Source organism: Megalopta genalis, chromosome 1 (genome assembly GCF_051020955.1).
Source record: "Megalopta genalis isolate 19385.01 chromosome 1, iyMegGena1_principal, whole genome shotgun sequence".
Classification (NCBI taxonomy): Eukaryota; Metazoa; Arthropoda; class Insecta; order Hymenoptera; family Halictidae; genus Megalopta; species Megalopta genalis.
In genome coordinates, this window is record NC_135013.1 from 25,626,012 (window position 1) to 25,637,995 (window position 11,984).

General features: G+C 41.0%; 2 protein-coding genes across 5 annotated transcripts; one reads left to right on the forward strand and one right to left on the reverse strand.

Moving 5' to 3' along the window:
- The first annotated feature begins 435 nt into the window (after positions 1 to 435).
- On the forward strand, positions 436 to 1,580 carry LOC117221033 (thymidylate kinase). 2 transcript variants are annotated; one of them, XM_033471611.2, is made up of 4 exons: positions 436 to 568; positions 643 to 735; positions 815 to 974; positions 1,064 to 1,580. In XM_033471611.2, exons 2-4 carry the CDS (start codon positions 678 to 680, stop codon positions 1,404 to 1,406), a joined length of 561 nt encoding a protein of 186 aa, XP_033327502.2. In that variant the 5' UTR covers positions 436 to 568; positions 643 to 677; the 3' UTR covers positions 1,407 to 1,580. The 2 variants fall into 2 exon arrangements, with proteins under 2 accessions (XP_033327502.2, XP_033327493.2); XM_033471602.2 differs by having other exon boundaries at positions 472 to 735.
- Positions 1,581 to 1,654: 74 nt separating this feature from the next.
- Positions 1,655 to 5,036, reverse strand: LOC117221013 (tigger transposable element-derived protein 4). 3 transcript variants are annotated; one of them, XM_033471573.2, is made up of 3 exons: positions 4,832 to 5,036; positions 3,196 to 3,811; positions 1,655 to 3,132 (listed from the first exon to the last, which is right to left on the reverse strand). In XM_033471573.2, exons 1-3 carry the CDS (start codon positions 4,953 to 4,955, stop codon positions 1,938 to 1,940), a joined length of 1,935 nt encoding a protein of 644 aa, XP_033327464.2. In that variant the 5' UTR covers positions 4,956 to 5,036; the 3' UTR covers positions 1,655 to 1,937. The 3 variants fall into 3 exon arrangements, with proteins under 3 accessions (XP_033327464.2, XP_033327473.2, XP_033327480.2); XM_033471582.2 differs by lacking the exon at positions 4,832 to 5,036 and adding an exon at positions 4,024 to 4,153; XM_033471589.2 differs by lacking the exon at positions 4,832 to 5,036 and adding an exon at positions 3,996 to 4,153.
- Between the last annotated feature and the right edge of the window lie 6,948 nt (positions 5,037 to 11,984).

Sequence of the window (11,984 nt, forward strand, 5' to 3'; positions counted from 1 at the left end):
GAGAAAAAAATGGAGCTCCGTTTGATGTTCGTACAGAATTAATTGTGCTAGTGACAAAACGCTCGAACTATTATTCAAATTCGATAGTTGGTAATTTGGCGAATAGTTTGAGTGTTTTGCCACTAGCACAATTGGCACTGTACGAACATCAAACGGAGCTTCATTTTTTCTCCAAATGAGGCGTCACAATCGCACAAATAGATTTGCCGAAAATCATTAATTTTGGCAAAATTGGGACATCAAAAACTAAACCAAGGATATGAAATTATTTAGACGAATCCCCCGAAATTATATTTTGCGTTGTTATCATTGGTTTTCTCACACGACATGCAGCAGATTCTTCTAAACAGTTATGTGCCCCCCGGTTTAGTTTTTTATGTTCTTCTGTCCCTCTCACACACTATCCCTATCTTTACCTTACACACATGGATGGAATAGGGAAAATTAATTTAAAAATTCACCTCCGTGGATGGCGCTATCGTCGCTTTAATGTACTCCATGCCGAAGATAACCTCATTTTAAATTAAGAAGCTTGACGAAATCAGAGGTTTTGATAATCTCATACAAGGTAGTTGATAATATCATAATTAATAACACTGATAAATATGTCAATACCACGTGGAGCATTGATTGTTTTTGAAGGCTGCGATCGGGCTGGAAAATCTACGCAGGTTAAAATGTTAGTCGATGCTCTAAGAAAACATAACATTCCTGTAGAACGCGAATCATTTCCTAGTAAGTATTTTTTGTTTCTGTTTTATAGATGATTTCCTACATATGGCAAAACATTAATAAGTTACATACTTATTTATAGATCGAACAACTCCTATCGGGTTAATGATAAACGACTTTTTAACGAAAAAACAGGAATATCCACCGGAAACGATGCATCTTCTATTTTCTGCAAATAGGTGGGAATTGAAAGATAAGATTTTGAGAACTTTGAACAGTGGAACTACTCTCATTATTGATAGGTACATTCTGACAATGATAATTCGTTTAACACGAGTCCAATATATAGGATTAACAAATAAACACAAAAATTATGTTAACGTTGCCGTAGGTATGCTGCATCAGGTGCAGCTTATACTGCAGCTACAACAAAAAGAAATTTAGCCTGGTGTAGAGAACCCGACAGAGGTTTGCCCAATCCGGATATAGTAATATTTCTAGATATTTCGGACGGGACGCAACGTAAGCGTAGTAATTGGGGAGAAGAGCGATTTGAAAATACCAATCTTCAACAATCCGTGGCATCGAACTATAAGAAATTAGTAGGCAGCACATGGAATGTAATCAATGCTGACGAAGAGCCATCAGTGATACATACCGAAATATTAGAGAAAGTTTTAGATACCATACACAAGGCAAAGTATTCGCCAATAGATGAATTGTATAACACATAATTGGGACTATGCCGTTTTGTTTTGTTATCAAGTCATTACAGTATTATTAATGTTATTGCCATGCACATTTTATCTAAGTGTTAAAAAACGGTTAAAAAATAGTCTCGATGTTAATTCCTATTTTATTTTTTACGATTTGTAATATTTTTCAATAAATCGAATACGAAGGAAAAAGATCACTTACCTTATAAAATATTTACGAATATTCGGATAAACATACTTTGTGGAAAATACAGTATACCCGAAAGTTCGTCGAGCATTCAAGCATATATTTGTTTCTCGTACGAATACAAAATATTCGAATATCGTCATTTTGGCACCTTTCGGAAAGTGTCGCAGCAAAAAAATTCTACGAGCTACATGTCTATACTCACAAGATGGCGGGTCGTCATCCACTGGATGCACACGGGGTCACACTGTTTTACCCCAAAAGCTACTCGCAAAGATTTCCATTATGATCGGATGAAGGTTTAAAACCAATCCGACTGCCCAGTACATACTTTGAGTTCTATATATTTTTCTAACGTGACTTTAATTTCTCGGGGAAGCCAAGCGTTCGGGCGTGGTGTTCATGGTGCACGAAACCACGGTGTTCTCGTCGCGTTCGTGGCCCGAGCAGCAATTAACGGCATTCTGTCCGCCAAAAACGAAGTTAGTCTCGAATTCTTTCGACCAATTGCTGTCGACCCTTGGCTTCTTTTTGTCCGACGCGCTTCTATCCGAATCATCCTCCGAGTCGCTCATACCGCAGGACTTGCGTCGTTTCTTGCTCGCGAATTCCGTCGTGTGCTGGCCATCCTTGGACAGCTGCACCAAGGTTTCTTCGGCACGATCCTCTGTCGTTCGAGTGATTGCTTCCAGCGAACAAATCTTTTCCGAAGATTCTCGCGCGACCTTTTCGAATACGTCGCAACAGCTCGCCGAACTGGAGGGTCGGTTCGATTCCGACGAAGCCTGCGGCCCTTCGTTCACCTTGTCTCGTTTCCTTGAAGGATCGTTGTTGGCGCTCCTCCTCTCCGCTCGATTGTAGGCGTAGATGTTACTGATTAATTTCTTGGCGTAATCATTTTTCGCGGTGGTGGTCAGCGTCAAAGCTTTGTCTATGATCGCCTGGACCGATCCCTCGAGGTTACTCGACGCGATCTGCTGCCTGTGCACCAGCAATGGGTCTTGTTTGAACGTCTCGCCGCCTCCGAAGCTAACAGCAACGTCTCGCGACACGAAGGTATTTTTAATATTTGCTGGCGCTTTTCTGGACGCTCCGCGCCGCTCGGCGAATTCCGTTTCCCCGAAAGTTCTGTCCGCCAGTGGTCCCCTCTGCTCTTGATCTCGGAGGGCGGTTACGCCCAGAGATTCTTTCGACCCTGTTTCCTCGGCCTGATCGAACTCGTCGGAAATCAAATCCGCGCTGTTCTCGCAGATCTGCACCATGTCCCTGTTCGCTCTCAGATTGTAGCTGTGATAACGAGCGGTGTTCTTGGACGGCCGTGGCTCGTCCGATAGGTTGTCGTCGAACGTGACGAATCTCCTGAAGGAGATGCCGGTGTCCAAGGCGGTCCAGCAGTCGCAGTCGATCTGCAGGAAGCTGTCGTCGGTCCGGAAATGGGTCCTCTGAAAGCTGCAGACCACGATCTCCCGCGGCAGCGTCTCCCATGCCTCGATCAGCGACTTCAGGATGTCCCGTAAGTTCCATTCGGAGGTGTGTCGTTTCAGCCTCTCCGCGTACCTGTAACCGGATCTCATTCAATTCCAGGATTCTCGCGAAACGAGAAACACGGGCAGTGCTCACCTTCGTCTGAAGATCATCTTCACATAGTGGAATACGTCCTTCCGCAACGGCCGCAGCATCGGCGGGAAGTCGTTCGGCAGATAGGCGAGGCTCACGTTGCTCAAAGGGAAATCCCTGAGAGCTTGATTCCTGCTCCGACGCAGGAACAGAAGGATATTTCGATTTTCCCGCGACATACGGTCGTTCAAGTCCGCCAGCCAGCCGCGGAACAGCTCGTCGCTGATCGAACTGTCCTCGCTGTGGCTGTAAACGTGCTCCTTCACGGTCGTCCTGGACGAGTACGAGCCACAGACGAGCAGGGGTAGTTTCGTCGAGCCCGAGGAGTTGCAGCCTATCAGGACGGTGATTCGATTCCGCGGCGTGCCATCGCTGTCCACATCATTCCCGGCTCTGCCGGACGTCGAGATCCTCGACGGCAGGACGTCCGAGTACATGCTAAGCTCGTCCACGTGGAAAAGATCGCGGTGCTTGTATTTAATGATGGTGGACCTCATCGTGTCGATCCAGTTGCGGTAGTTCCTGAAAACCGGATCGAGCTGCGATAGGTTCGCTGGGTCCGTGGCGATGCAGTATTCCTTCAGAAAGCTGGTCGTCCATCTTTTCGTGCATTTGAAATCTAAGATCGAAGCAGACGATATAATATATTATTATAATAATATAATAATATATTCATTTACGGGCTAAAGTAAATGAATAATAATAATAATGCTAATATATAATAATAATATATAATAATAATATAATAATATATAATATATAATAATAATATAATAATATATAATAATAATATATTCATTTACGCTAAGTAAAAGGCGTGCACAAATTAACCTATATTGCTGCAAGATGTTCAGATGAAGATACGCAAATGGCCTTGAATACATACATCCTGTCCGAAGGTGCAATATGTGCAATTAAGATTGAATGTTCACAATACCGATTCACATTGCAACTGATTTTATGTATACAGTTCTTATGAACACACATATTGCATATTTTTTGCACATATCTGCCTCACTTCTGCATATTCTGCATACAGGGCGTCCTAAAATTATCGCACTACTGGGAAATCAGGGGTTCCTGAGGTGATTTGAAGTAACTTTTTCCTTAACGCAAATGCAATCCGCCGTTTTGTTTACGATTTATTAACGAAAAACGCTGACCAATAAGAGGCGAGCTCCGCTGGCGCGAGGCTGCCCTGCCAACCAGTGCGCGAAGCCCAGTTCCGTTTATTGGTCACAGTTTTTCGTTAATAACTCGTAAACAAAGCCGCGAACTGCATTTTCGCTGAGGAAAAAGTTATTTGAAACAACCCCAGGAACCCTTCATTTCCGGATTGCGAGACATTTTTGGGACATTGATGGTATGATGACCAGACAGTATAGCAACACTAGAGACGTGGTCTAATCAGAGAGAGCAAAAGAGCAGTTAGGGCCGTATTCACAGTCAAGCCTAATTTATAAGACCGTCTTAAGCACGATCTTAAGACGCCACCTAGATTCATAACCTATTCTCTGAGATTGTTCTCGAGAACATTCTCCTTGCGATCGAAACCTAGAAATACGGCCCTTTAGAACGGCGAATATTACGAAAAGATTTAGGACGCTCTTCGCCGAGTGCTTTCGCAGCGAAATCGTACCGATAATCCCGAAGGTCTTAGCCAATTCGAGCGCCTTCTCGCGCAGCATCTGCCTGTCCAGGCGGTCGTTGGTCGCGTGTCTCTCGCAGACCCATCGGAACAGTTCCTCTTTCAGGATCTTCATCGTGGTATGGACTTCGAGAGCAGCTTCTGCCTCAACGTCGTTCGCAGAGAAAATCGACGGCCGAGCGAGGAACGAATTGTCCATGACGACGATGACAGTCTTCTCTGTTTGGCGATTTTCGATCGTCGAACGTCTCTACCATCGATCCTGCAACGGCGTGTTCACGGTGCTCGAATCGGCGTCGCTCGAAAATCGCAGCTACCCGAAAAGCCAGTTTATTGTTTTCCGGCGAAACGAGCAGCGGCGGCTGCGAACGACAAACCCGGCACGCTGTAACGAGTTTTAATCCGGCTCCCGTTCGTCGAAGCAATTTGCTAGAAAACCGAGATAAAAATAGGTTTTATTCTCACGGAGCGTGGACGCGGATGCGGGAACGGGAACGGGAACAGCCTCGGCCGGTGTGTTGACCGCTCGATGAGTATCATTCATCGCGGGCGCCGAGTTAAATTGCATTTCTCCGGGCCGTCGCGACACCTCGCCCTGCGAGACATTTTCCGCCGTAAATTTTCATCTAATACGTTGCCGGCGCGACGCCGCGCCCTTCTTCCACCGCGAGCTTTCTTTCCGCAGGATCATTGTCCGCTCGCTATAGAACATCATCGTAACAGAATAGAATATAATAGAATATATATATAATATAATATACAGGGTGTTCCACAATTATTTTAACAGTCGAAAATGAGGGGTAGCTGAGGTCATTTGAAGTAACTTTTTCCTTTGCGAAAATGCAATCTGCGGCTTTGTTTACGAGTTATTAACGAAAAACACTGACCAATGAGAGGTGACGGCGCGAAGTTCGAGAGCCCGCAGCACGAGGCTTTGACAGATGGTCGGGACGGACTCGAGCCGTGTTCGAAGTATTGAACAAATCACGAAGCGAGAACTTTCCAGATTTTTTTTACTACGTAACAGTGATATTTTTAAGAAAAACGCTGTTCACCTTTACTTTAGAACGTCTGAAGAATATTTATTAATTTTTCGGACCCGAAATAGTAAGTAACTTAACCGTGACGGCCGTTTTAATTTTCTAGTGTGCATGACACCTTGTGTGTAACATATGAAATTTTTAAGCAAGGTGTACAGTGAAGATTAACAAAGTATGTAAACGATATTTTAATTTAAATAATTTCGTGTCCGAACACGCTAATTTAATAAATAATAATCGTGTTAAAGGACGTAAGGGATATGTTTGTTAGAGAAATATGAAGAATATTATCAGTAAGAAACTCACCCATTTAGTTGTAAATCCACTTCACGCACGGAAATGTGTGCAGGTTAGTGCATTGACCTCGTACAATGTCAAGGTTATGTCAAGGTTTTGTCAAGGTCATGTCAAGGTTATGCCAAGGTCATGTCAAGGTTATGCCAAGGTCATGTCAAGGTTATGCCAAGGCCATGTCAAGGTTATGTCAAGGTCAACATATGATTTTTTAAGCAAGGTGTACAGTGAAGATTAATAAAGTATATACACAATATGCTGAAATTAGTCCCATAAGTAATTAAAAAACGCGGTGGATGATCGTAAGTACAACGTAAGCTATATTTACGTGCTTGTTACAGTTTCATACAGTTAACTTCGAAATACATTGAGAAAATTACAACAATTTCATATCGGATTTTCATATTTATATAATTTTTTTCAAGCGACCTAATACTTTCGGTGGTGGGTGTAAGCGATTTGCGGGGTCTAATAGATGACGGACGATTCTCGGGTAATTAATCACGTTCGAACATGGCGTTCTTGCGATCGAGATGTCATTCTTCGTTACAACGGTCGCGATAATACCGTTTTTGTTATACTGTTCGGGTCGTTAAAACCGCGGAGGGAAATACAGAAATTCTAACACGGTGGTGTATGTGTTTGGCTGAATAATTGTAATTAATTTTTACATAATAAATTACGTAAGTAACTTTTATACTTTCAGTGATATTTAAACATAAACTAAACGAAACATTATATTTCTATATCTCTGTTTTATATTATTTCTAACACAGAGGTATACAAATATGGTGTTTTGTTAACCCTTTGCACTCGAGGCCATTTTAACTGTAAATCTAAATTAATTTTTCTGACTTATGGTATTTCCATTTTATACGACAAAGTGCATTTTATGCATATGAAATTTAGTCTTGTGACCCATATAACAATTAGACTTTTAACAGTTTTTTACATTTAAACTTTTATAATATAAAAGCTATCTTGAAACGTGATGTGACAATTTCAATGGTGCCTCAGAGTCACCACTCGAGTGCGAATGGTTAAGTTTTTGTTCAAATGGCGGTAAAAATGTAAAAGTTACTTCGAGTTTATAATTGGTCACAGTACCGTTGGCAGTCTCTTTTAGCCGAGTCATTCTCTGTATATATAAAATACATAACAAAATATCATATTCGTACATCTCTTATCAGAAATAATAGAAAATAGAAATATACAGATAATAAATTTGTAATAAATAAATAAATAATAAATAAATAATAAAAAATCAATAATAAATGAATAAATAATAAATCAATAATAAATGAATAAATAATAAATCAATAATAAATCAATAATAAATAGATAAGTAATAAAAAAAATAAAAAAATAATAAATTTTCGTAACAATGCAAAATTCACTTTGTGTTTACAATTATGCACACACACGGTACATATATTCGTGTTCGCAAAGCGGCGCGCGAGATAAAGAGAACAATGACGGCGCGACCGTGTGACACGCGGAGATTCGGCGGGTTTTATACACCGCGCGTTCTTCCGAGGTCATGCATGGGAGGCATTATCATAAGCGCTGCTAGAGGCCTGTTTGAAATTCGGATGAGCCGAAGCGTCGCGGGTCCTGACAATGGATATATATGTATACAGCGCAGCAGTTAAATACAATCGCGAAGTTTCGCCGTCCGACGATCTCGACGAGATCGAGACGGACGGCTGTCGGATACCGGGTAGAGCCAATAATTTTCAGCCGGTAAATCTCGGAGATGCGACGAGGCAGCCGTGTGTCCAGGAGTTTACGAGCGGGATGACGAATGGTGCCTCGTAAGCCAGAATTGACCGTAAAGGAGCACGCGCTCACAAATTTCTGTGCGCGCCCCCGGCGAAGAAACAAGTTCGCGAGCGCGCGGAGCTCGTAAATTACGTCGGCGAGCCGGCGAAGGAAATGCTTTCGCTTTATCGCGGATCGATCGGCGGTCCAACGTTAATCGAAATCACGCTGCCCCACTCGTCATCGTCCCGGATACCATCTGTTTGAACGAGGTCGAATTATCATTGCCGAGCCCGGCGGCGGACGCGGGTCGACGGAAAAGCCAAAACGCAGACCGATGGGAGATCGCCGCGCGTTTCCGCCGCATACCGAATGGGCCGCGACGCCAGATACCGATCGCGAAAATAGCGGTGATTACTCGTTAACGAGTGGCCGCTCGAGGCAAATGGCTCGCGAGCACGACGCTCCGCCTTGTTTACGACCTGTGCATAGAAGATTAGCGAGCGTTGTTTGCGTCGTTTCCGTCCGAGTTGGCGTCCCAGTTCGCAGACGGAAAACGCGGAAACGACGGCGGACACCGTTTCTCGCGACACTGCGAATCGAAACGTCTCGAATCGGCGATCGCGTCGGGCAAAAAACCGGGGCCGTCCGCAACTGCGCGGAGAACCGCTCAATCATTCGCCTACTCGGGGGTTAAACTAATATCCAGGGGTGCGAGGAGGAGCGTGCCGCGTGCTTGTTCGCCCCGATTGCATTTTATCGCGACGGGCAACTGCGTTTATTTGCACGGTTGCTCGGAGACATATTCGACCACTCGGCCTGCCCGCGGGGAATCATTCCGCGGCACAGTTCCTCGGCAACGGCCACGCGAGATCGCAACAGCTACCCGTCGCCGACAGGTAACCCGGAGAACGTACCGCGTGCGATCCACGGCGTCGTCGACGAGTCGCGCGCGGGCGAGATCGAACGCGATTTTCCGTTTCGGGTCGCGGCGCCGGCCGGCTACGATATTTCGCGCTCTTATCTATCGGCGCAGCGGCCAGGCGCGCGATTTTTTTTCGTCAATTTCTCGAATTCGATGTATTGGAACAACTTTTACGTTTTTGCTGCAAAGTGATATATTATAATCATATATTATATATAATTATACATAATTAGTATATGTTATAAATATAATAATATAATATAATAATTATATATATATTAATATACAACTATATATAATTAGTATATATTATAAATATAATAATTATATATATTATTACTAATTAGTATATATTATAAATATAATAATTATATATATTATTACTAATCATATTATATTAATATAATATAATATATATAACTATATTATTATAAATAAATATATAAATCATTCACTAGTAGTATATCATAGTAATCAATAGTATATGATATATATTTGAAATGAACAGGTTAAATATACGAAACTGCGAAAATATTGGACGAATTCAAGAATATCGTTATATTATTTTCAAGTTATTGCAATCGTTAAAAGAGGGAAGACATTTTTATCTAACTTACGAGTTACACATTTGCATCCGTTACATCTTGGACAATTTGTGTTCTGTGTATAGAGATAATCCATTAAAGCTAATGGGTTTTAAAGCGAATTTTAAATATTATATTTTGGCGATCTAAAGAGGAAATTATAAAATTCGAAGTATGATTAAACGTTTCACACTGCAATTGTTTAATGGAATATTCGAAAACAAGTTTTCACAATGGCTTTGTATTTATTAGCTGGTTTACTTGACAGATTTAATTAGATTATTGACTATATTATAGTTCATATAGTTAAAATTCTAATTACATGTAGTTACATGTAATGTAATGTAGCAGTTACATACATAGATACATGTACATACATATTTTTGTTATACTGTACATATTATGTACAGTCTAATAATAGCACATGTACGTATACAATGAGGAGCAAAAGTGACCAAACACTTTTTAAAACGGTATAACTTTTTTAACACTGGTCCAGATGACGCGACTTTGTTTTTGTAAATGTTAGAGGAACTAGTTTACTGTGATGTGATTAAAATACATTTCTTTTCTAATTCTGCTGTTATTTGGAATAAGAATGCTTCTCGATAACTTATATACGTGCTGAAAATTTCATTGAAATCGGTTTTTTAAAATAACCTTGATATAAGCTGTGTGAATAATTAAAGATCGCGAAAATCGCAGAATTTCGCGAATTTCAATCAGAAACGGGTAATTTTTACATGTTTTAGTGGCTGTAGCTCGACTATGCGACAACCAATTTCAATGAAATTTTTAACATTTATGTAAGTTATCGGGACGTATCAAAAGCATTGTTTAAATTTTTATTATAGGGTCAGATAAAAAGGTGAAAAAACGAGAGTTTCTAAAGTAATAGCAGAATTGGAAAAAAGGTATTATAAACATCTGGTCAACTAGTGAACTGGTTCATCTAATATTTCCAAAAAGCGAGAATTTCAAAAGTAATAGCAAAATTAGAAAAAGAAGTATTATAATCATCTGGTCAACTAGTCAACTAGTTCATCTAATATTTCCAAAAAGCGAGAGTTTCTAAAGTAATAGCAAAATTAGAAAAAAGGTATTATAATCATCTGGTCAATTGGTCAACCAGTTCATCTAATATTTCCAAAAAGCGAGAATTTCAAAAGTAATAGCAAAATTAGAAAAAGAAGTATTATAATCATCTGGTCAACTAGTCAACTAATTCATCTAATATTTCCAAGAAACTGTAGTTTCTAAAATAACAGCAAAATTAGAAAAAAGGTATTATAATCATCTGGTCAACTAGTCAACTAGTTCATCTAATATTTCCAAAAAGCGAGAGTTTCTAAAGTAATAGCAAAATTAGAAAAAAGGTATTATAATCATCTGGTCAATTGGTCAACCAGTTCATCTAATATTTCCAAAAAGCGAGAATTTCAAAAGTAATAGCAAAATTAGAAAAAGAAGTATTATAATCATCTGGTCAACTAGTCAACTAATTCATCTAATATTTCCAAGAAACGAGAGTTTCTAAAATAACAGCAAAATTAGAAAAAAGGTATTATAATCATCTGGTCAACTAGTCAACTAATTCATCTAATATTTCCAAGAAACGAGAGTTTCTAAAATAACAGCAAAATTAGAAAAAAGGTATTATAATCATCTGGTCAACTAGTCAACTAATTCATCTAATATTTCCAAAAAGCGAGAGTTTCAAAAATAATAGCAAAATTAGAAAAAGAGTATTATAATCATCTGGTCGACTAGTCAACTAGTTCATCTAATATTTCCAAGCCAGTTTTAAAAAGTGAGTGGTCACTTTTGTTTCTTACCACGTCATACAACATGTTATAAAACTTATTACACGACGCGTTAATAGCATCAACCAATTGTATTTTCTTGAAAACGCTCGAAACGCCGCCACGTTCTCCTCATCTTTGTCACCGCGAGATCGCCGTGTGCTCGGACAGAATAAAAATTCGCGCCGGTGCCGCGCCGGGCTATCGCGATAACGCAGGGTGCATCGATGATTTCGTTTTCCATTTCGTTTTAGTTCCGGTCACGCGAAGCTTCCGATACGATTCTTTCGCAAGCGGCTCGTTAATTTCCTTTTCTCGAGAGCCGTCGGCGAGGGACGCGTTATTATGCGCATTATTATGCTTGGACAAGTCAACGCGGAAATTCCATGAGCTGGTCGGCGAACAAATGACCGACGGCGCAACGATAAATCAACGGGGCTAAATGAATTCGCGAGGGAAACGATTTTCCCCGGCTTCTCGCGATCGGTCGTGCCGGAAATTTTCTCGCTGGTCCCGCGAAGCTAATATTTCAAATCGCAGGCGACCGCTTCGGGTATCGGAAAGGTTGACTAATAGCCGGCCGGAGTGTGCTAAAGCGAGCGCGATTCGTTTGCGATTCGTTTCGCGCCTTTGGTTGATCGATCTCGCGTCGCGATTAGAGCTGCGACTTCTGAAATAATCGTGTACAGTAAATTCTCCCTAATCGACGCTCAGATTGCACACAAAAGTGGACAATTT